General features: G+C 35.7%; 1 protein-coding gene across 1 annotated transcript in view; it reads left to right on the top strand.

Moving 5' to 3' along the window:
* Positions 1 to 7,867: 7,867 nt before the first annotated feature.
* The window catches only part of AGBL4 (AGBL carboxypeptidase 4), a 914,318-nt gene continuing 895,923 nt past the window's right edge, over positions 7,868 to 26,262 (top strand). The window contains exons 1-2 of the mRNA XM_086754116.1: positions 7,868 to 7,991; positions 8,367 to 8,489. Of these exons, the coding sequence (XP_086610242.1) occupies positions 7,868 to 7,991; positions 8,367 to 8,489 (247 nt within the window). The remainder of the gene's footprint in view (positions 7,992 to 8,366; positions 8,490 to 26,262) is intronic.

Below are 26,262 nucleotides of genomic sequence, written 5' to 3'. Positions count from 1 at the left end.
GTTTTAGGACAAGTAATGTATTAAGGTTAGAGACTAGAATGTATACAGTCTGATACATATGTTTTCTAATATACATATCTATCCCTGTTCTCTCAGTATTGTAGATTCATTGTGGCAAAAATCAAGTGTGGAAAAGAGGGCAGAAGAAAGTAGTTGTCTTATTATTGTTAAATAAATAACTATTTTATTTATGTGCTGATTCATAGAGCTATTTACTTAGCAGTGGATCTCACGATCATGAGTGAAAACTGGCAAGAATTCACTTTTAAATATTGTTTCATAGCCACCTTGAAAAATGTGTTGAATTTCAATCTCTGCAAAAGCAAGTGGAACATCAGTTCCCATGAATCACCGGAGCAGAGCAGCAGGAATCCATTCCAAAGAAAGCCCAGCTGGATTCATTACAAGTCTGCTGATGTGTTTTCATTGGCAATAAGCGGCAAAGTTACTGTGCAATGACAGTAAACTTTAGAGCTGGGTAACCCCTGTCAAGTGACTGTTATGTTTTCATGCATATATAATGCAGATGAGATAATATGATGCACTTGATTAATGAAAAATTCCTCAAATAATCTGTACAAATCCAAAGGCAGCAGCATTATTTCAGAGGAACTGTCTGTGTAGAATAGGATTGCGAGATAAACTTGCCTCCGTGGTACTCACCTATACCCGACGTCTGTAGTGCTGCAGAATAATAGATGTTTTGTAAGTACACAGAATACCAGTTTATCTACTGGTTATTTTATTTCTAAGCAGTACAAATAATCAGTAATTAGATCTGAGAGCTTTCTGTATGTAAGCCTTCTTGTAGGTAGACGTTTGGCTTGTGTTCTGAATATTTGAAATACTTTCTATGCATTTCATATTCCTATAAATATTGTATCAACTTAACATTTGCTTAGTTAAAAAACTGCTGAATATGGTGTATTAGTAGTGTTCTCTGTAGTTAAATTCCTGCTGTTAGGTTGCTGATGCAAGAGAGTTAATAGATCAACTTTGCTTTGCTGACATTTTAATGTTAGAAAACAGGAGTTCTGAAATAATATTTAATCTTTTGCTATACTTTTAAATGAAATAAAACACTGCAATGATCTAATTATTTGATATGAAATACTAGTAAATTGAGTAAATACTAGTAAATACTAGTGAATTCAGCAATGTGAGTGGGCCATGCTTGGGTGGAAGAAATTCTCAGTGGCTTAAAATATTACTTTTTGGAATTGGCTGTTTTGGAAAGTAGGGAGAAAGATGCTATTCTCAACTAAGAAGTTAAAAGAGTTCTTTCAATGAGTAATTATAATTATGGCAATAATTAATAGTGTAATTGATTTCAGCAACCTCAGGGAACAAATTATTCAAGAAGTAGTACTAAAATCCGCAAATTATTTTAAATATGTAGTAGTCAAGAAAAGCTGAGCTCCAAAGTGAAGAAATTAACTGTCTAAAACTACTGTTGAGTTAAATTACTGACAGAAGACACACCTGCCTCTGAACAAAAAGTAACTAGAAAGCCAACGTAAACCCATATCTTTAAATTACGTATATTCAAGAGCCAAGGAAAAATAGAAGTTTAGCCCAAAGAAGCATGTTTTAGTTGTATTTAACTTGCCTCAGTGTGAGTTCTTTTTAATTTAGAAACTTATGTTGTCATGTCTTCTTTCACTTGTGCTGTCATTAAACCAATTTTAATTATGCTGGTCCTGTAGGATAAAGACCACCTGACTAGCACGGTGCTCGCTCCTGGTTAGGATATTGTAATCTGACTGTTGGTTAATCAGGTCTTGTGCTCTTAAATCAGGAAAAACTGTTTATTCTAGAATTTACAGTGTGGATAAAGGAAAAAAAAAGCCATGGGGGAAGTAATGTTCTTAGACTGAAAACAGTTTTTTTTTTTTTGCAATAAAATACAATTTTATTGCCTAGGAGGGAAATGGTCAATGTAGTCTGTAGGTCAGATCTCTGTTGCTTTATCAGTGTAAGTATGGATTAAGCCCATCTGTTTCATACCTTCTGTATGAAACCTGAAGTATTATACATGGAAATTAAGGTTTGTTCTGTACCAGCTCTAACTGACTGAATCCATATCCTTTAGCTGGTGCTATTTCTTAAGGTTGTTCAGAAATATCTTTTAGTAAGAATTTTGCAGGTAATCATTCTGCATTTAAAAACCTTGTCAAAGAAATTTTTTGAAACATACATAGTATATACCTGTGTCTCATTAATACATCTGAAAGTTTAAGCTAGATATCCTGCTTTTGTTAAACAAATGCTTCATACCTGGGGCAGCTGTTGAAACGTGGGTATATACCTAGCATACATATGTATATATGGGTATATACATAGCATATATCCATGAGCCTTTCCCTTTTCCTCCCGCTTTCTCCATCCTCTCCCAACATGTAGTACAAAACTAGGTGTATAAAAGCCGGTTTGTTTCCGGACTAGATGGCATGGGAAATATTTACAGCACTTTAGGATGGTACCATTGAATACTAGTGCGTGACTTCAACCGCCAACATCTTTTTCGAGTTTTGTGGGTAGTATCAGGAGCTTTTGCCCTTACCTGACATTTTCTACCAACTGTGATTCAAAACTCTGCAATTGTCTACCTGTTTTGACTTGGTATTTTTTACAGGTCACATGCTCTCCTTGTCTTTGGGAAATCAGTAGCTTATGGATTTCAAAAAGCTGTGGGACCCTACAAAAGAAAGTTTTATCCATTGAAGTTCCGTAGTACACGCAAGGGATCTGCTTTAACTCTTCAGTTCTTTTTATGCCTCAGAATCTCTAGACATAGAATTTCCTCTTGCTTGGTAAGAAGCAAAAAATCCCCAAACAATCTTTTGCTGGCCTAGGACTTGAATTCCTATGCACTCTTCAACTGGTGTTTCAGCATCTCCTGTTATTCACATGCAGACCCAATTCTCTGAGCATCTCTTATCTCCCAGGAAGGGTGAACTTGCTGATACAATTATTTTTTGCAGATGCAAGTCTGAGGACTGGCTGAGCTTGGTAGCTATTATTTACTCTTTTCTCTGCTAGTTGATGATGTATGTGATGCATCATATTTTTGTTTACAATGTATATGTTTTATGCTTTCGTTTGATCAGTATTTTGTTTAAAGAAGTATTGCTACTATAGCAACTGTTGCATCATGTGATGTCTTTGATATTATCAAGATGCCAAATACTTGTTAAAGAATAAATCTATATATCAAATGAAATTCCCTGATTCTTACAATGTTTTTAAACAAACATATTTTCAGCTAGCGTATTTCGCACTACTTTTTTTTTTTTCCAATTTTTTTTTCCTTTTTGGTGATGAGTGTTTTAATTGATAGGTTAGAGATTATAAGTACAGTGAAAAGAGTAATGGATATTATTTTTTTCTTGCTTACTGAGTTCAAAGCACCAGTTGCTTTTTTATTTTCGTGAGGAAAAACTGTTCATACCCTCTTAGACATTTTGGTTCACTAAAGTGATACAAAATATTCCATTGCCATTTGCTTCTAACAAGAAAGTATATCCTTGGAGATAGCCTGTATTGAGATAATAAAGAAATATTCTTGAAGTAAACATTGAAGTTATGCTTTCAGGTTAAAGATTTGAAACAAATACTACTGCATTTAGAATGAACACAAGGCAACACAAGTTGATTTTCTTTCTTTCCCTGAAAACTCATAAGACAATGCCAGCCACATTAACTACATTTCAGATTGACAACACTCTCTGCAGTATGTTTAGATTATCAGGCTCATGCCCAGTCCTTGCTGCAGGATACATGATTGTGAAGATCAAAATGACAGTCGTGTTTTCTTCTTTTCTTAGCATTTTTTTTAAGCCAGTGGAGCTGGAATTCCAAGTTCCTGCCTGCTGCTGTCTGTAGGATTTTAAGAATGGCAATAGAGCATTCAGAGCTGATAGCAGGAATAACAAGTCTTCCTGAGTATCAGTGCTGCTGAAGCCTAGGGACAATGATATAAAAGCTTTTATTTAAAAAAAAAATCAAAGAACAGGAGAACATAAACAGTTATTAAGACTATAAATTTATACAAATGCAGATATAAATGAATTTTGCTAAAATTACACTGTTTGTAGTTTTCTGATTGGTGGAGAAGATTGGCTTATCCTCCATAAGTGTCACTTGTCCAGAATGTGAGTGGAGCAATGTTTATCTAGAGACTTGTTATATTTAGGAGCTAATAGGAGTTGCCATTGGTCATTTGAATGAATTTCTGTTTATTGCAAACTGCACTGAGAGTTCAGATTCACTTCTTTGTATGGGTTTACAGTAACAATACTGCTCAAGGCTGATGAAACTCTTTGCTAGGATACCTGGAAACTTTTCTTGGCCCCTGGATAGTGGCAATCTGACTATTAGATCTTTACACTGTAGAAATTTTCAGTAGCAAAATGTATCCTAATTTTGTTCTAAAATAAGGATCTCATAACAGAATAAGGGGCATCTTGATGACATTTGTAATATTTAGAGAAAGACTTCTACAAAGTTCACTTACAGTTACCATATCTTTTAATGTTACCTTACCTTTCTAATTGGCTATCCTAATTAGGTAGTGATTATAAGAATGATGTAGGTTTTCCAGGCAAATTCACCCTGTATTTTTCTATGTCTATTTTAATGCAGCTGTGCTCTTCTACCTAATGTAGCATGAGGGTAGCTGCCGGCTGCTAACTCCGTGGATTCTGAAGTTTGTCACAGCTGGAAGCTGGGCTTGTTGTTTACCCATTTCAAAAAGTAACTATTACTTACTGAAGAGGTACCTTCCTTTAGAAACTGCAGTTCTTAAAGAAAATGTACCTAAATTTGCATGATGTTTATATTAGCAAATATTGCTTTCATCTTTCCTTAAATGAAAAAAATGTTGGCTTTACCCTTTGAACTCAAGAATAGCAAGAAGCTCTGGAAGTTTCCAAACTCTTCCTTCCTAAGAATCCCAGTTCCCTGTATCTTGATTCTATGCATTTTCACTAGATTGTTGTGAAATATATCCACAGTAACAATAGTGACGAGTGCAGATACCAGAAGACTCTGTCCAGATTTTGTTTTAAAACCTTATATACTTACAGAGATTTGAGACACCTACAGATTTTATACCTGATAGAAAATTACCATTAAAATTTAATACTGTGGTAAAAGTAAATCCTAGGGATTTGCTGGAGACTCCAGGAGTTTAAGCTATGAAGTATTAGAATAAAATAGCTATGTCTCTTACAACCTATAAGAAAAATAATTGACAAAATAAGACCTACAGTCTGAGAAAATGTCTTTGCTAAGTTACTTTTGCCTTTGCTTGTCTTATCTAAACTTTTTTCAAAGGAGAATCTGATCTCCTTAAGTGTAACATGCAGGATATACTTCAGTTAAGTCTCTTCTTTGCCTTTCAGTTTGTTTCAGATTGAAGTTCTATTTCCTTTCCCTACAAGGTTCTGTCATACACCTTTGCCTTCAGCCAGGAAAATCTACTTAGGGCTCCCCAGTTGTAAGGACAGTATCTCTTTATTGACCGGAGGACTTAGGGCACAGTGGAACAGTTCTCTCCATCTGAAGTTGGTAATGTATTCTCAGCAACGCTCGCTGCATCTGCTGAACAGACAAGCGTGAAGCCATGTCTTATAATCGAGTAATACAGCAATGCAGGCTCTGTTTTGCCCGGGAGTCTGGCCTTTTCTTTATCACCCAAGGAGAACGTGCCAGAGGGGACATAATACTGCTGTGCTATATAATAGCATGACGTTAAAAGACTGCAGTTTTGCATGTTTAGAGATTAACTAAAGATAACTAAAAATACAACAGCATTCTGAATATTAAAAGTACTGTGTAATAAAGAACATGCAAGGAAAGATTAATATTATTAGATGACTATGAATTATAGGCTATTTGATGATTTTGTTCTCATTCCTGAATGGTTACATTAGGTGAGGAGGAGCGGATGGAAACTTTTTTGCTAGGGCACAGTTACCTGACAGCTTCTTTCTAATTTGTTAGCTGGGTGGAAAAGGAGATGTAGCTGTGTCTTCTGCCTGCTTTTCCTACACTGTCCTATGGTGGCAGTATTATGAATGTAATATTTTCTAGTTTCTTTATCTAAGCGGTGTTTCCCAGGTTTCTTTTAAGAGTTACAAGAAGGCTGTTACTTTTAGATCAGACTTACAAGTGAACATTTACCAGGAGGAATTCAGTCTTCTTACTGCTCTACTCAGTTGACTCCCTGCTTCCCATTCTTTCACTTTGGTCCCTGTCAGCTCATGCGTTCCTGGTGGGGATCTGCCGGTTTTCCCTGGATTTTCTTTGTATCCTTGATTCCATGTGTTGGAATACAAATGATGAACTTGACTACCTGTGACAGGTATGTAGGGGCTCTTAATCAAAGCAGCACTGAACTGAAACTGAGGAAATGGTTTTCCTGTGGCTGCTGTTCTGAATTACAGGTCGCATGATGCGGAGGGGTCAGTTGTATTAAGTGACATGATCATGGCCACACATATCCAGAGATGCCTCTTTCAGATCTAAGTTTGCCTCTAGTGTTACCACCCTTTAAGCAAATTGTATCAGTGTGCTGCCAAACTCTACAGGGTGAAAACCATCTAGCTAAAAATATCTTAAGTAAGTAGCAATTTTACATTTAAAGAAAACAGTTTAAATGCCGCAGATTGCTATCTGTGGTTAATTATTCAGTGTAAAACAAATAACCTCGAGGTTGCAAATAATAATTTTGCTAAAAAATAATAGCATGCATTATTTAATATCTAACTTTTTGGATTATGATAAAGTACAAAAAGGTCTAAATTCTTTTCTTCTGCTGTAGTACTTCTCAAAGAGAGTAAATTTGTAATTTCTTCCCTGGGAAGACTGGGGATTTATATGCTGAGTGTTGACCTGGATATATGTATTTTTTAATCTGGGATTTATATGCCTCTGAAAATATGGGTATATAATAGAAAGCCTGTCAGACACCACCTTTAACTGTAGTGTCACTAATATGTTGATATAATTTGTTACCTCAGCTAAGGTGTTTTGCCTCAAGAGGTGGAATACATTTATGTATGGAAAGGTCAGTTTTAATTAATAAGCTGTTTTCATCATTCAGGGCCAATATGAATTGCTTGTAACATTTGTGTGAAATAGTTTTCAATATAAAAATAAAACAAATTGAGCTTTATGTCACATTCATCCTCCTCCATAACCCATTTAAATGTCAAAAATTCAGTACAGACCAAAAGTCTGTTTCTGGAAGCCTTAGTAGCCCTATTTATCAGAGCGAAGTAAGACATTATCATCCCATTATTCCATCAAATGCCTTCTGCACTTGAAGACATACACATTTCTTTTAGATTTCTGTAACACAGAAGATAGTTTTTCTATTGTTAAATATTTGTTGTCAAACAGTAAATAGTGAAGAAAATGCTGAGCCAATGTTAGAAGAGTGAACAGCTAGTTATATTATTGTGTATTTCTTTCACTATACTGTAATATTAATGTATAATATACAAATATTTACTTACTTTCTTGTACATTTCTCAAATGAAAAAAAATCACTGTGTTCTTCCATCCCTATTGGAAACATTTTTTTTTTTGCATATTGTGACTTGTTAGACAGTATAATTTGACTGGAAGGACAAAGCTTTCAATATATATGCTACTGATATATTTTGACAAAAATCATACCATTGTGTAGAGATTTTATGTCCTCAAATACTTTTATTATGAAATAAACCTCACATTTAAAAAAAAAATCTTTATTTAAGTTCTTTTCCTGAGTTTTATTTTCTAAGCAAGCAAGGCTCAGATAATCACATGCTTCCATAACTGTATGTCTCTCCCTTCTAATAATTTTCAGATTTCAAATATGAGTGGGACTCAACAGTCTCAAGGGTTCTACGTTCATTTAAGATGCATGAAAATAGGCAGTGGGATAGAGGAAAAAGATCCCATTAATGCCTATAGTGAGGAAGATCCTGCTGAGGATTATGGTAAAGGAAGATGCTGCTGAGGAGTTCAATTCTCGGGGATCCATGCAGAATATACCTATCAGAGGGCTCCAGTCAAAAGAAGTGGATCCAGCTGAATATCAGACTATTGCATATGAGAGCGTACACACCCATAGGACATGCATGTGCAAGAAAGCAGGCTGTGTGGTTTGTTGGTTAGAGAGGCTTTAACATCTGATGCTGTTATTATATCCAAATTCTTAAATAAACTTTGAAAAGAAAGAGTTCATTTACTGATGCGTATGCTAAATGGTGCAAATTCCATGTTATGTAGAAAAGCATGAGGGGATATCTTTCTACTGTTTTTAATAGTTTTTTCTTTTATGCTTATGCTTCTTTTTGCTTTTACTGCAACAGGTAGTGCCATAGGAAGTGATGATATCATAGCAGGGAATGTAAGCAAGTACACTGTTCTCCCAGCTGGCTATTGTGGACAGCCTAAAAAAGGACATCTTGTGTTTGATGCCTGTTTTGAAAGTGGTAAGCATTTTCAGCATTATGTTATGTTACAGAGTTGTCAGTATAGTAATGCTTTTAACTATATTACTCATATCTATATAATGTGTCTTAATTCTAAAGACTTGCATTAAATAGTACTTAGTTCACTAATTCACTGATTCACTCCAGAGTATGACATAAAATCAGACTGTTCAAATGTAAAAAAGTTGTGAAGTTTGTTATTACCTACACTATACGTTTCATCAGGTCCATCTCTTACCACATGTGGATACATAACTGAATTTTACTCTATTGTTATACATAGAAATCTACACCACTAATCAAAGATGTAGTATTTAAATTTTGTTATTTAAAAATTTAATTTGGAAGTTTACTGGAGAAGTTAACCTTGTAAAGTGCCAAGCCCATCCTTGCATAGCTAGAAGATTTTACAAACATGTACGTGCTATCCTTACATATATTTATTTGTGTTTCTTGTGGCCTGATTCTGTACTGTTGAGGTTGATGGAAGTTCTGCCTCTGATGTCAATAGTAGGAAAACTAAACTTTAGGAAACTGCTGCAAACTGAAAGAGAAATTATTTTTACAAGAGTGATAGCATATTAATTTAAAAAAGATTTAAAATCATATATGTTTATATGCATGTGGGCTATGTAGGTAAATATATATATATGAATGTGTAGCATTTTTATGTAGCACTATTTAAATTTTTGTGTTACATGTATGTGTGTCTCCAGATTTTTAGGTTAAATCTATTATTATCTGCTTACAGACCTACAGAGCACTGTTAAACACTGTATGTACAAAAGCTGTTTGGCAGGGTAAACTATAGTTTTCAGCATGGTTTATGTGAGAGGTGCTGGTAATGCCAAAACTGCTACAGTGTCTTGTGAAATGAGCTTTTTATGAAGAGTTAACTCCCTCAGGGTAAAATACTGGCTGTTAGTTCCTGGATAAATATTAAATCGAGTTATTTAAAGTCTTTGATGACATTATGTAAAAGGTGTAAATGATGCAGTGAATATGAAAAAGTAGCTTATTTTTAAGGTATGTCTCTGAAGGTTCAGACAATAGTTATATATTTAAAAAAATACTTTGTATGCTATTTTGTAATAGTTATGGTATTATGAATTTTTGTATCAGAAAATGGCTTATGAAATTAATCAGCTGGCCAAGTTGAGAAATTTACTTTGTTCTGTTAAGCTGCTCTGCAATGGAAAGGATCAGTAGCAGCCATCAAATTATTTGTGAAGTAATGTGAATCATTGCATGATAGTTTAATTCCAGTTTTTGAATGATAGAATTAATTACATTTTCAAATTAAAACATTTATTCAGTTCAAAGGTAATGTTCATACTTTATATACTTAAACAATTACAACACATGATAGAGGCAGATGCTATTTGAAATACTGTGTTTATTTACGTTGTAGCATGATGACGATATGATGTTGCTTTCCATTTTCAGACACCTCCAAAATACAAATATGAATAAAATTAATGCTTTGTTTACTTTCTTATGATGATGACTTATTAAGAATGATAAAAATATTGTGTACACTACATATGTAAATTCACTAAATCTTGTGTTATATGTATTGTAGTTCAGCCCTGATCGGGACCAGACTACGCAGTCTCTCTCTCACTCCCCCCACCCTCCGAGAGAATAGGGGGAGATGATATAAGGAAAAACGGCTCAAGGTTTGAGATAAGGACGGGGAGAAATCCTTAAAGTTACCGTCACGGGCAAAACAGACTTGACTTGGGGAAAACTACTCATTTATTTCTAAAACTAGCAGGAGAATGAGACAGGGAACAAGATAACCTTCCCCCACCCCTCCCTCTTCCCGGGCTTAACATTATCTCTACTACCTTCCCCTCCTGAGCGGCACAGGGGGGAAGAGGGAATGGGGGTTGCAGTCAGTTCATCATGCGTTGTTTCATGTCGCTGCTTCATCGTCGGGGGAAGAACTCCTCACATTCCTCCCCTGCTCCTTTGTGGGATCCCTCCCACAGGCCACAATCCTTCGTGAAACTGCTGCGGCGTGGGTCATCTCTTCCACGGGGTGCAGTCCCTCCAGAACAGCTGCCCCAGCGGGCCCTCCATGTGCCACAGCCTCCTTCAGGCATCCACCTGCTCTGGCGTGGGGTCCTCCACGGGCTGCAGGTGGATCTCTGCTCCTCCGTGGACCAACCTGCTCTACCACGGTCATCACCACAGGCTGCAGGGGAAACTTGGCCAGGAGCCACATTACTGCTCCCCGTCCTTCTTCACTGACCTCAGCGTCCGCAGCCATTCCTCTCAGAAGAAAAAACTTCACAACAGGCTGGCAGACGCCTCTCAGGATCTTTTTTACATCTCATTTACTTCTCATCTCCTCTCCACTTCTTGCAGCTGGGCCAGGCCGAGTTGGGCCCAGTCGGCTGCCTGGCGAGAGGCCAGAGGGTGAGGCCTGCAAGGCCCACAAGGCTTGCGCTTCCCCCTCTCTGCCCCCACTCAGCTGCTTCACATCTCCTTTTTTTTTCTGTTTTCCCCTTCTTAAATACGTTACCACAGAGGCGTTATCACGGGACATTCTGCTACCAATTGGCTCGGCCTTGGCCAGCAGCGGGTCTGCCTTAGGCCCAGCTGAGTCCACTGAACAAAGGGAAGCGACTTCTAGCAGTTTCCTACAGAAGCTACCACCGTAGGCCCCCCCTCACTAAACAAAACCAGAACAATATGTCAGCCAAGTAATTGCTTAGAGTACTTTAACTGGTCAAAGCAAATTAACTGATTACTGGATATTTTATGAAATTATTATTGATGCTAAAATCTATCCCCTTCTATTATCCAAACAATGGTATACAACGTTTATACAGTAGTGTCCTGATGGTCTTTGAGTACCGCCTTGAAATGATAATATCCCATTGGAATTGCCTTTTTCAAAGAATGGATTATAAAACTGATCCCACCTGGAATACTATATCCAGCTTTGGGGTCCTCCCTACAAGAAATACATGGACCTGCTGGAGGAGTCCTGAGGAGAGCCACGAAAATGGTCAGAGGGCTGGAGCACCTCTGCTGTGAAGAAAGGCTGAGAGAACTGGTGTTGTTCAGCCTGCAGAAGAGAAGGTTGCAGGGAGACCTTATTGCGGCCTTTCAGTGGATAAAGGGGACTTATAAGAAAGGTGGAGAAAGACATTTTACCAAGGCCTGTTGGGACAGGACAAGGAGCAATGGTTTTAAATTGAAAGGGCATAGATTTAGATTGATTAGAAGGAAGAATTTTTTTACAGTGAGGGTGGTGAGACACTGACGCAGGTTGTCAGGTGGTGGAAGCCCCATCACTGGAAGTGTTCAAGGCCAGGTTGGATGGGGCTCTGAGCAACTCGATGTAGTGAAAGATGTCCTTGCTTATGGCAGGAGGGATGGACTAGGTGATCTTTAAGGGTTCCTTCCTACCCAAACCATTCTATGATGCTGTGATTCTATGAAAATAGGTCACATTCATTTTATAATAATTCCAAGTTAGTGTTATCTTATAAATGTAAATATACCTTAAGGAAATAGGCTACTGGGATATGTTTTATAGATTTTTCTACGACTTGTACTTTTTCTATTATGATGATGATGTTACTAAACAGGAGTATGCCATTGAAATCTAAGATCTGTCATACTTAAGAGGTATTAAAGGTTCTTTACAGTTAAAGTTTTGTAAGGTTTTATTAAATCTTTAAAAATAAACACAATGCAGTTAAACCCCACAATAGTTGTACTATGCAATGATCATAATCCTATATGTAATGTAACTTTAGTAGAACTTTTGACACTGGTTTATATAACATTTTCACTGCAAATGATCATGGTCTTAATGAAGCTGTATTAGGATGCAGCTGGACAGTGGTACTCATGGAGTATTGGTGGTTGATTTGCTTTCAAAATAGAAGTTGTGTTAAGTGTAATTCCATAAGTGGCTTTCTTCTCTTTCACTTCATTTTGTATTTTCTTGAAAGATCTGGTTCATAGAACTGAAGGTTCTCTTCTAGATCTATTTCAATGACTCTGATTTTATATTGCAGAAATGGAAGTAAATACCTTTCAGAATAGAGAAAGAGTATTTAACTTGTAGAAAGCAGGAAAAATATTAAGACATATAGAAGAAATGCTATTTAATATGCTTTCATTTTTGTTCTGGCTATCATTATTGTATTAAATATTGTTGACAAGTATGAATTTGTTTGAGACAGAGAGGTGTGTTTTTATGTAGTCTTAAAACCAATGTCTAGTTTGCTATTTTGAAGTGCCTTGCTTTTGAAAAATATAAAAAATAGAAATGAAATGGACGTTGGGATTTCTTTTTAGTTCACTCTGTTGCTGAGAGGCAAAATACACTATTTTGCCATTCCTGACAGATATTTATCTATCCTTTTCAGAGACTCTCAGTGAGGAAAGTTTCAATGAGAAGGCAGCAATCCATTCTAACGCTGCAATTTGCTCAATATAAGAAACATTTTTTTTCTATGTAGAAACGTACCAGAAGTGTATTAATTCTTGTCCAGTCCTATAGGCACAGAAAGCTGATTATTCCTTTCTTCTTTGACTTAATGGAAAGCTGCTATCATATCTTTCCTTGGCCTTTCCTTCCTCAGGTTAAATAACTGCTATTTTTTTCAATAGTTTCTTAGTGGTCCCATTTTCCAAATTTTCTATCATTCTTTATTTCCTCTGATCTTTCTCCAGCTGTTCCGTGCCTTACTTGACAGGCAATGGTCCAAGGTGAATGTGATACTCAGATAAGCTGGTGCCAATACTATGTAGAGTTTATTACATGACATACCTTGCAATCTATTTACTTCTGCTGTGTGACAGTCCAATCTTTTTCACAATAGCATGGCACTGTTGACTTCTGTAAAATTTATGATCCCTTGCACTGTTCAGGTCCTTCAGAAGAAGAGCTACCTAACCAGTTTGTAGCTTGCACTACAATTTGGTCAATTGTAATTAGTTTTCCTATTATTCATTAATGCATTAAATTACTAAGATAATTTCCGTTTAGCAGCATGAAAGTGTTCACCTCTCATCCTATCTGTTCTGGCAAAACTGTGAATTTTGCAGAATATAGTGCTTCGGAGAAAAGGATGTATTAGCTCTTGAGATACAAAGATTTCCTTTGTGACTGAGTCAGGCCCACATGTTGATGTAAAAATATTCTTCAGGGAATCTGATGTCTTATACTCAAGGTGAATTTCAGACATTTTATTTTGTGTTGATCTAAATTACTTTAAAGTTTAGTTTTAGCCAGCTGCCCCTACTGTCTTGTGATGGCTTAGTGCATATTATTTCTGATGACATCAATTTAGTCAGCAGCCTCTTCTGTGTTGTGGCTAAGGTTGAGTTTTATGTGGTCATTTTTTCGTGTAACAGATGCTTTTGGAGATGATACCTCCAGTGCTGGAAAACAGTTCTTTTTTTTTCCTGGGAACTTACATAACGGCAGTAGCTCTGCTTTTGCATGATGTAACAATTATTTAATTTATTAATTTTGCAAGACACATATGAAGTCTTTCACATGTATTTTGCAAAGTGGACAAAGAAAACATAAAGCAAATTTCTCAATCCTTAATAAAGAGATCAGTATTTTTATGGCATTGTTGCTAGTTCAACCCTTTTTGCAGAGTGCCAGTCTAATCTTCTGTCTCTGCAAAAGGGAGGATGAATTTTGGCAATGACCCCAAAGCACTGGAACTTCAAGAATTTGACCATAGCTTATGCACGCTGCAAAAATGTAATTTATTTCAGGATTCAGAGAAAAGAAATATAGCATGCAGTGACATCACTTTTCTTCCAAGCCTGTAAGCGTTGCTGGATAGGCCAGAGCACAGTGAGTTGTGTTAGAAACACAATTGCAGCTGTCCTATAGCTCTTAAATGGACTATGAAACATCAGAAGCTCTTGGTCATGGATATTTTTCTTTGTTTTGTGTAAAGATTGAAATCTGCAGATTTGAGTTTATGCTGTCCTGTGAGAGGACTGGTGATTGAGTAGATTTTCTGAGTGTTGAAGCAATTTCAGTTCGAGTTCCCTGCACACTGATCTCATATAAATCAGGAGAAATGTCGAACTTACTGGATCCTTGTGGTAATCTCAAGGATGCCTTCAGACAATATGTATGACTTGCTCTTTAAAATACTTTGTCTTGGACTGTCTAGAGTCTGACAACACCTCTCCTAGCAGTGTACAAAGCATGGCTCACACTGTCATGCATTTGGGCTGTATTTCTATAACCACTGCAGAAGTATACTTTCAAAAAGTCTGTAAGAAATGGCACTCGGCCACCATCTGCACTGCAGTGCTCACAGTGCTTTGACAGGACCAAAGTTCCTCTCAGCTCAGAATACACCTGTGTGCACAGAGACATTCAAATATCTTATTTCATTGTGCAAGGACTGTTTGTTGGGTGTAGCCACAAGTTGCCTTCACAGCTCCATCACGGGATGCTTTCAAGGTGGGCTCAAGATGGCTATATAGCTTTTGCCTCCCCTGGCTCTTGATGTAGAGAATTAGCATATGAAAAACTTCTGTTGACACTGCCAGCTGTGGCTTCACTGAAGAAAAATGCAGGGAAAATTCAAATATTGTTCCTTTTGCTTGGTATCATCTGGCTTGTCAGTCACCACACATGTACTGGTTGGTCACTCTTCTGGATTAACCACAGTGTCTTCTGTCTTGCCCAGTAGGATGTCATAGGGAACATGGGAGGAAGCTGGAGTTAGGTGGTAGACTGTGATGTGTTGTGAGGATGGTTGTAATGATGGAACACGGAACAGAAAAAACCCTAAAAACTCAAGCTCGACAGTTTCTGCTGCTTGTGGCTCAAAGTGCTTATTTTGTAATTACTTTTGCCGATTGAAGGAACAGTGTTGGCTCACAGAGGTTCATAAATCTCAGCATTCATACTGTTAAATACAGGGGCTTTTTATAAGGTTTTGAAAATACATATTTTGGCTTGTTAGTCAAATATACTGCTGTTTAAATTTTAAAAAATACTGTGTTTCTTGAAATTAGGAATGAAGCTGCCGTCTGCTTTTATTCTCATTTCACCCGAAAAGTGGAACTCTGCCAAGAGTCATTAAATCTTCTATCCTTTGGATGAATTCTTATTTTTTAATGAAAAAATGTTATGATTGGGTAATTTGGGTATTGTGGTTTATTTTCAAAAGATTGTAATTAAAGTTTTTTAAATTTTAGATTAAATCTCAATTACTGTAAATCTCATATTATTATGTTGACTGATGTACCACCACCTTGCAGTGAAAATGATTGACAAACAGTAGTTTGTGTTATCCTACAGCAGGTTTATCAAATATTTCATATTAGAAACCTAATAAAAAAATTCAGTGCTGATGGATTGCAAATGATATTAATCAGCTGGAAAAAGTTAAGATCTGCAATGTATTAAGAGATCTCATGTGACTGAGAAGTACCCTTGTATCATTTTTGTTAAGGTTTTAAATATCTTTCTATATTTCAAAAATAGGATAATGTACTTATAAAACACTTTGCACACCACTCAAAATTGCAGTAAGTGATTGTAATTCCGCTGATCTCATTGTAACCACTTACAGGCGTGAAATAGGCCATTGAGCTTTACCATGAAAGATATCTTTTGAACAAAAGCAAAGATAATATAAGATGAATTGCCCTTTGAGGGTGCCTGTGTCCCAGTTACTAAGACTTGACATGTAACTTTAGATAGCTAGAATTAGGTGAGAATAATCTTACTTGTGATTAATAAAATGCTGTAAAATTTGAGTTGCAAAACATTTTCTGAAATTGACATTTTGTAAAAAGTTTAAAAATGGAAACTATGACGATACAGAAGATGATACCATTAGCATTATGTTCAAAGAAGAACTGAAATCCACCCTAGGAAATAGTTGTGTTTTAGCCATCTAATATACAATTGTAATACGCTTCTGAAATTGTTAAACAAGCTGACTTTGTGTGTGTTTATCTTTAGGTGAACAGAAATTCCCTTCTTCACCTTGATTTCTGTGGCACCACTATGATATCCTAGAACAGGAATAAAGCAATACAGGCAAATGTCATAGTGGCACATTAAGAGAAATAAAAACTGCAAAAGCTGTTTAAAGCTACTTTCTTCCAGTGTAAACACTTTTAGTGGCAGTCTAAACTGTGTTCTGGAGCAAAAACTACTTGTTATTCCAAATTTTCAATATTATAATGTGTCATGTCTAGCTAGAATCACTGAGTCAGTAGAGTCTTTTGGCTTTCACTTCGATAAGAATGCTCGTATGCAATGTAGAAACAAAAGAAATTAAAGTCAATATATTATTTCAGTAATGATGTCTGTTTTCAGCCTACTTTTGTGGCATTGAGGTGTGTCTGATTAATGAAACACTTTATTTTGGTTATTTCCTTATTTATTGAAAGTAATTTATGCCATATTTCACATGAAGGTATTAAGTGGTTATTGCTAACAGCAGAGATAATTTACAAATGTTTCCCTGTTCTGAAAATGTCCATTCCCAGTTCAGAGCAGTGTTATTCTGTAAGACTATCAATACTTTTGGACTACTGCAAGTTAGAAGTCACAAAAAATTGAGAACAAAAGATTGATTTTAATTTTTTTTTTAATGATGACCTTAGGCATAGATTAATGGATGTAGCATGCACAAAGTGATATCAGTTAACATATATGACATTACTCAGATGTCTCAAACTCCGGAAAAAGCATGTGAATGATTTATGGAATTGATATTAATCTCTTTCCAGTAAATGCATTACTAAAGTTACATGGGAAATTGATGTTACTGCTGTAATGCCAAATTAATTTCTTTCCTGCTAGGTCAGCATTGCAAATGGAACTAAATATTAACCTTTTAAATATCTAAACAGAATATAGCATGGACAATATTTTTACAGATGGGGGATAACTTAGTGTTGATGTGATACCAGCCAGCAAATACAGAATTAGTGAAGTATCTTAACTTGTGGGAAATAGGTATTAATGACTTACGAAGCTAATGACAATGCAAGAAGAATTAGTATAATAGCATCACTAAAGAATTAGGATGTTAATAGTAGTTGGTGTGCTAATTATCATTTTCATGGTCAATTTATCTTCTGGTTATCATGTTACCTTCTTAAAGACCTAGCCTTTCCCTCCTGCCTCTTACCACATGTTTGCATCTCCTCAGCTAGTATACAAGCACATGTGTTGATTTACTGTTTGACTGACCTGAGAGGAACTGGAATAAGCAACTGGAAATGGAAGCAGAAGTGTCTTAGGTCAGGTAATTGTAAGTTCAGAGCAGATTTTCAACAGCCTCTGTATGAGGAACAAACAAATAGAGTAGGAATCCTTAGTCTGGAAAAGAGACAACTGGGGAAGAATGTATCAGAGGTCTGTAAAATGATGATTCTTAGTCCAAATGTCAATGAACATGAAGCAGTGGTTCCCTGTCTATTCTCTTTGTACAAAAACTAAGGGTCCTCCAATGAAACTAGCAGTTAACATAATGAAAGCAAACAAAGGAGGATGGTTCTTCACGTACTGCTTAGTTAAATTGTGGAGCTTCTTCCTGCAGGATAAGACCAGGGAAGAAAAATCAGTTGAGAGCTACTAAACACTGACACCATTTCTGGCTCAGAAGGTTCATAAACTGTACATTGTAAATTGGGAAATTGTTCTGGGGGAGTATCTTCAAATCATTGCTTTTTTCCCATGGTCTTCTCTAGGGATCAGCTTCTGGCAGTTACTAGACCTAGATCTCACCTGATAGATGCATCTGGTTAAATGGTTAATCACTTTTAGTACATATGTTAATCTTCTACTGTTTTCTGAAAATAGATTAAAGGTTATAGTTACAAGCCAAAATTAACTTCGTGCAAAACTATAATTTGATCAGATAATAGGAAGAAAAATCTTACTGTTATCGTTTCCATTCAAACTCATTTTCTTAGGAAGAAAGTGGTTGAAGATGGTGTGCTAACAACAACAGTTGTCCAGAAACACACCTGATGCAGCTCCATTCTTAAGATTTTGCACTATACATTCCTGGTACTTACATTTCTATCATACTTTCAGTTTCTGCTGGGATTTTTCTAAGCTTGCTCTTTGACGGAGAAGGAATTAAAAAAAAATCAACAACAAAAGATATGTTATACAAAGATGTTTTGTCGTTTTTGAGAATAAGCAGAAGGATTTTCGTATATACCAGGTTCTGAGATAAAATTTCCAGTTTCCATTTTTCTAGCTCTGTTCAAAATTTTCCATCTGGAAAAATGATAGAGGGAAATATAAGAAAGAATAGCAATGTCCCTGCCAGTGTGAAGCAACATTACATTACACCGAACAAATATCCTTATCTGAATGTACAATCACTGAAATAAATGCAGCTGTGTTTATTCCAGCATAATCAGATATATTTGAATATAAAATCATTGACATAAATGCAGCTGTGTTTGTTTCAAACTGCACATGTTAATATGAACATGAATGTGACATCAGTTGATCACTCATGACTGTGTGGAGGTGGGTATATATACTGGCACAATAGAGGCCTGTGACAGTTGAAAGTACGAAGAAAGAAGTCCAGCTGAGTTTGTGCTTTACCTAAAAATTTTTATAACAGCATTGGAAGTCACAGATGAGGAGATGCAAAATTCTTCTCATGTAAAGTCCTTGGATTTGAATAAATCTATAGATACTCTATAGAGCAATAAGTGACCTATTCTTCAGTTACTGACTAAGGAAAAAATTGCCTTGAATAATTGCTGCTTAAAATAGAGAATTGTGATCCTGTTAGTGTTCAGTGGTTGGTGGGTCCAGGTCAATCTCTTCTGGTGGATGCAGTGCAGACCTTAACTTTGCCATAGATTTTTATCTGATTTTGAGCCTTAAAAAGAGCTGCCAACCACCCTTCCAGAATTTCATCTTGCTGGGTTCTTGAACCCGGAGAAAATACAGTGAAGAGCATTGAGACCATTGCCAGTGGAAAAATTGTTTCATTGTTTGTTTTGTTAGGGATGCTTCTCCTTGCTGTTTCCCCAGAGTAGTTCTCTGCCTTCACCATCCTGTTTGTATCTTTAACCTCTGTCTTTGAAAATCAGAGTAATTCAGAACTAGAAGAAATTGAAAAGCGTTCTTGACTCTGCTTATGCAGATGGTGCTATATAGATTACCAGAAGGAATGGCTATACTCAGAATAAAAGATAAAATGGCATCACAATAGTAAATATTTTGGAGCTAAGAGGTATTGGAAAAGCTTTATTTTCATCTGGGAGAAGGTTGAAATGTTCTGCTAGACTAAATAATGGTATTTTGTTCAGTTAGTTCAATAACCTGTAAGATTATTCCTGCTTTGCAGAAGACAGAAACACAGAAGACATGGTTCTTGACTGCTTAGCACCTTTTGTAGGAAATTTCAGCTGCGTGAAATGAGTGCAAAATGACTGAGAAATGTTAAGAATGCTTTGCATCAGCTTTATATGAAGTAAATGATGAATGAAATCTAGGAAATTTCATATCTCGTATTATATCTGCTAGATTTGATCAAATAGTGATGTTATAAAGAATAAGGGAACAGAAGGAAAAGGACTGAAGCAGGGAAAATACAATTGAAATGTTTGCATCAGGCCCTGCCCTCACAGGGACGCTGGCTGTGTTGCACCAGTGCGGTGCTGCTGGTTTACGGTGCTGTTACTGTGCAACATGCTACGTGCAGTGCTGCTGGTTTACCCAGTACATGGCTTAGGCAGCACTAACTAGGAGAACAGTACCTCTTTTACTTGCTTCTCAGCTCTAGGTAAATGAATACCTTTGTATGACCTTTTTTTTATTTTTTATTTTTTTTTAAAATAAGCTGAAAACACTGGAACAGGCTGCTCAGAGAGGCTGTTGGCATCTCCATTCATGCAGGTATTCAGAACCTGAGTAGATACAGTATGGAGAAACCTCTTGCTGACCCTGCTGTCAGCAGGGCACGTGGACTAGACAATCTCCAGAGATCCCTTAGAAAATTCTTAGAAGATTACCACTTCCCCTCCCCGCCCCCAAAATTAGAATACGCTTCAGATAGATTATTTTCTTCTTGTTGTTCTCTAAATTTAAAAAAACTTCTGAACTGCCTGCTGTTCCAAAGTTAACAAGCCAAATTAAGATCTTTGCTTGTTTGAGCTGCCACTGTAATGCAAGAAGAGACAAAACAGTCTGAAATACATAATGGTCCCTACTTTTGAAAGAATATTTGTTGGAAAGCACACTTCAGAGGAGGTGTTTCTGCATAAAAAAAAAATGCTTTTATTCTCAGGTTGATAATATCCGATTTTAGGAGAAAATATTTTAGAATATTTTTGCTCAGCCTCAGAGGAATTTGGATACAAGTTCTTAGGTGGAAAACACATTATTTTGGATACATGCACAGCTTCACTTTGCATTTATTGATTCTGTTTAGTAACCTAATTGCCTTCTAGGTTCAGCCTTCAGCATGCTAATGTTGATTTAGTGTTTGTATTTCTGAAAACAAACTGGGAACAAACCATATATTATCACTGTGTGTTCTTTAGACAGCTACTGGAATTCCAGGATCTACAACAACATAATGTGAAGGTAAATTACCATAATATATTAAGGGTTATTATTATAGTCTAACACATCTCTGTTTCTCTCAACTGAAACTGTAAAATAACTTTTTGTACATAAGAAGTATGATTTATTCTGTTAAAAAATGTTTTTGAATGTTTATTGTTGCTACTGTACTACATTATGAATAATTCATTTTTAGTAGCCTTTTCTAAGATTGTAAATGAATGTCACATTTCTGATGCAAAAAGCTTTTAAGCCTTTTTCATGAATGCAATATAAAAATATATAGAGCTAAGGAATAATATATCTAGATTTGTTTTTCTTTCAGCATTTTGATGGTCAGCTTAAGCAATTTTGTTCATACTGAATTTTGAAATGATTGACTAATAATTTTTTTTTACATTTGTGTTCCTTTTTATCTTTCTTCTTATTTGCAGTTTTTATTTACTTATATAAAGTTTCATTTATATAATGCTTTACATTTATCTTTCATATTACTGTTAAGTGTATAATGAAATATCTTCAATGCTGTAGTGATCACATATGTGCACCTATACCTGCACTGAGCTGACTGCTGCTTGTGGAGGCACGGTCAAATTAGTTTACATAGCAATATTAGCACAACCCAAAATGTCTTGAGACTGGATAAATATTAAGATGGTGAGTTCAAGCTGAGTTTTGTGCTGTTACAGATACATTGCTGTCAGAATACCAGAGCTAGCTGCTTTGGGTCTGAGCTGGGTAAGGTGATGTATGAGGATCCACTTGCTCCTCTGAAATGTGTGGTAGATGTACTCCTTACTAAACAGTAAAGTTAAGTCAAGGAACATTGGAACAGCAATGTTGTAATTAATGTATGCTTTAATCTGAAAAATAAAAGCTGATAGCAAGTTGAAACTTGACTTTTGGTTATTACTGCATATATTTCCTGCGGTTCTTCTGTTTCAGTAGCTTCAGGATTGATCCATTCTCATTTATCCCAAACATCATCCTCTTACTTGATTGTCACAATGTTATCCTACCTGTTATTTCTCTTTCCTCTCTGCATTTTTGTACATGATACTGCTGAAGTTTCTTCTTTTTTGTGTTGCGACAATGTTGAGCCCCACTTCTTGAGCCTGTACATTGAATGATATATCAAATTAAACCTTGTTATCTTCATCTCTAGGACTCTGTTATCAGCTTTCCATTAGCATCTGTTTTGTTTTTCATTATTCCCATCTGTGTGCTCTTCTTTATCCTTTTGGATTTAGTGATCCATTTATTTCCTTCCCTCCTATTTACATTTGCATTTTCATCAGTAAACATTTTTAGTCCTTTTATTTCAGTCATAGTTTCCCAGTTTCACATTATTTCCTCTGCAAATATCCTTACTATTCTTCCTTGAAAGATTGTCTTAAATCCATCTTGCAAATTTTTATTTTATTTTATTTAAAGGAACTGGGATTTGGAGCTGTTGTCCTGATGTTTGTTGCTTTTGTCCTTAATCAGTCTGCATGTTTTTTTTTTTTGGACGGGAAATATTTCTTACCAAAAACTTCAACTTCAGCCATGCACTTGAAGTCTCCTCTCGACTACAGGGCATCTATGTTGACAGGTGCCAAATCTTCAGGGCCTAGTCCAGGGCAGAAATCACTGGAACAATTTCTGCAAAATTATGATTTCTGTTGGCTTTGGGTCAGATCATAAGCTTGTGAAACTTTATATGAATTAATCGTCATGTGGCAATTGGGAAAATGTTCTGTTATTCAGGAGACCAGAGGTCAGTCAGAGTGAACGCTAGAAGAAAGATAACTGATTAGATTGCATGAAAATAGGAACATTCTGAGTGATTACGATCAAGTTCAATTAAAAGTGTCTGTCCAATATGTCTGTAGTGTAACAGTCATTGTGACATCTAGGTACTTCTTGGGATGTGAATACATGACTTCCAAGACCTCTAATTTTATTTTCTCTTTAGAATATTAGTTTAGTTAATAATAGCTTATGCTTATAATCTCTTACTGCAGGAGATTGCCATGTGCTTTACAAGGTGCTTGTGTTTTCATTTTATAGTTCAGAAATCTGAGTCTCACAGAAGTTAAAATTTCAGTGTTATACAGTAGAATCACTAATTGAAGCATTTTGACATTATCTTCTTTGAAGTACACTAATTGGATTTAAGCCCACACCTTTGATTACTCTTTAAAATTGAACAAAGTACGTGTCATCTTGAATCATGGTGGGGAAGATGGACTTCCCTTTGTAGGGATGCTATTATAGAGTCTGCCGTGCTTCAACAGATATTAGGAATGACCTTCAGAGGTCCCTTCCAACCCTAACTATTCTATGATTCTATGATAATAATAGGTATTATTTCAAATAGAACATAACAATAACTGATATTATTTCAGCAGGACAGGAAAACTTAAATACTATTGGAAAAATTGTGTTAGGTTATCTCCGCTGCCTAAGACTAATGAAGAATGAACCAGGTGAGTAAAGAAAGAATAAGGAGAACAAGCATTATCTTTCACAATTCAGTTTTGGCTGATTTAACCTAGATGAGGAGATAAACAATGTTGTGTGCTTTAAGAGTACTGTAATAAGCTTTGTTCACTGATAATAATAACTGGAAGACATATGTTAAATTTTTGATTCATATGAGGAAGAGTACTCAAATTAGAACGTTGTCTTACTAAAATTTGATAATTGTAATTTAGTCTTTATTATCTAAGTGGCTTCACAGTGATAGCAAATATAGGCTAGTATATTTTAGCTAAATAAAATTCCAAAATGTATAAATTAGAAAATGTGGAAAAAAATAAGTATAGACTGATTAATGCAATCTGGTGTGATTTTACTGTGGATGCTACCTTTGAAAGGTTGTCTTGGTTTTGGCTGGGATGGAGTTGATCTGATTGAAGATGTTGCTGCTCCTTGCAGGGGGGTTGGACTAGATGACCTTTAAAGGTCCCTTCCACCCCAAACTATTCTATGATTCTTTAATTCTATTGTAAAAACATGAAGACAAAGACTTTATAAGTTCCTGATTTTGAAGACTAGCCTTTGCAAAAGCATCTCTATTTGGTTACAGTTAGTGACATATATGAATGTATCTTTTATTTAGAAGTTTTTCACTATTGACAGTAACATTTAAAAATTATTCTACTAATACATTAAATAGCCTCATTTTTATTTCTAAGTAAATAAATGAAAAAAGCACATGTTATAAAAGTTAAAGAGCAATAATATAATTAAAATTAGGTACCATGAATAATTACTTACTTCTTAAGATGATAATTGTTTTGTTATGTAACTGCTTGCACAATGTTTCATAATGTAATAAATCTTCCTAATGCATTTAATAGAGAAAAAATTTTTTGTATGTCATAATGGATGTATTGTAAAGTGCATGGATATAGATTCAAACTCAAAATTGAAATTAACCTTGGATGTATTTAAAGAAGTAATTTTAATTAACCCTTTTATCTCTTAGTTAATATGCTTTATGTGCTAAAGGACTTATATTAATACCCTAGCAGCTTCTTATGTGAGAACAAAGAATTATTTTTAAGATTAGATTTTGGTATAAAATGACCTTGCTATGGATTCGCTGACAGGATGTACTATTAGAAGTACAATAGAGTATATTACAAAAGTAGTGGGTTTTGTTGTTATTTTTAACTGTAAAGGTTTTATACCTCTTCGGGTTCTTACATAAATAGAGGTAAAGTAGCACCTCTCTTTAGAAAGCCAGTAAAACTAATTTTGAATAGAAATAGTACTGCTAAATGTGTGTATGTCACTGCTTTTGAATACTTAAAAGCGTCATTTGAACTATATAATTGACCAAGGTTACTTCATGTCCATGATAAACAATAGTACAGCTCAACAGTCACTGTATCGTGATTTGAGTACTAATTGCTTTAAAAATACTGATTTTTTTTCCTGGTTTTGTGAAATAACTTGTAAGAAGATTTTGTCTGTTTTGAAAATCTATACATTTCTTTTAATTTTTTTAAAATTTTTTTTTTCTTTTTGGAAAAATACAATCTTACCAAACAGAGACCCAGTGAGAATAAATTTGGAGATGCAGTCAAATAAAAGAAAAGTTAATTTTAATCTACTTAATTGGAATCCTAAATCAAGCTCAACTGTGCATCTTGATAAACTAGAAACTTCTGGATGTCAAAGAATTATTAGAAGAGCAGAAAAAGTCAGTATGTGATGTGATTGACTTTGTCTATTAATGTAGCAGCATCTCTGCAGACCATGCCTTTATATAGCCCAAACCTCCCACTTACTTAGTTCACTATCCGAGGTTTTGCAAATAGCTTATTGACTCAAATATGCCTCTGACTGTACCCTGCACTTCAGCCTATATATAAACACGAGTAATATGAGAATAATTGGTCTGCTCTTGTTTTACGATTTATTTCTTAATGCAGAATAAACATTACAAAAATCAAGGCAACTTGGCTGAAGACCTACTGAAGGGTTAAGATTATGTGCGTCCTCATTAGGAACAAACTGATATCTCTAAGACCAAGTGCTACCTCTCTTTCCTAGCAGATGGATGGAGGTCAGACCTGCAGTATGACAGAAAGACTCAGAAAGAGATGCTGAGAACATGCCTATGGACTGTGAGGGCACACTTCCTCTTCCAAAAGCTCTGGGTTTCCTATTAGCCTAGCCAGAAGGAGCTTACTTACCCCTATTTCATGGAAGTAGTCCTCCTCCAGTCTCCATGTTCTATACCTTTCCACCCTCTGGGTTCTCTGACTCCCATTGATTGCCTGCTAATACAGCTGCAATATAAAGAGCTTTTTCTTCAGGATGTTTCAGTTATAGTAATTCCCAGTTTAGACAGTCAGAAAGGCATTGTTTATATTAAGACTCAATTGGCAGAGGTGCTGGGTATTTTTCTACTGTAGCAGCAGCATTTGGTTAAGAAGAAATAGGGCTTAAAATAATAGTTGTATTTCATGGGACTCTTAAAGTCATAGTTTCCTCTGGGGTTTCTATGTTGAAGATAAAGGTGAAAAGTAACAGCGAAAGTAAAAGAAGGTATGGGATTTTGTTGGCTTGGGGAAAAGGGAAGATCTGAAATCCTTGGTTACAAAAGATCTCCCTTGGTATCCTCTCTGCCTTTCATGAGGAGGTGCGAAGGAGCTGAATACTAAGGGCATGCTGAGAAGGATCTACCTGGTATTATGAGTT

This window comes from Chlamydotis macqueenii, chromosome 8, assembly GCF_036417535.1.
Source record: "Chlamydotis macqueenii isolate bChlMac1 chromosome 8, bChlMac1.mat, whole genome shotgun sequence".
NCBI classification, from domain to species: domain Eukaryota; kingdom Metazoa; phylum Chordata; class Aves; order Otidiformes; family Otididae; genus Chlamydotis; species Chlamydotis macqueenii.
Note: the sequence above shows the minus strand (reverse complement) of the source record. Positions and strands in the feature narration are given on the sequence as shown.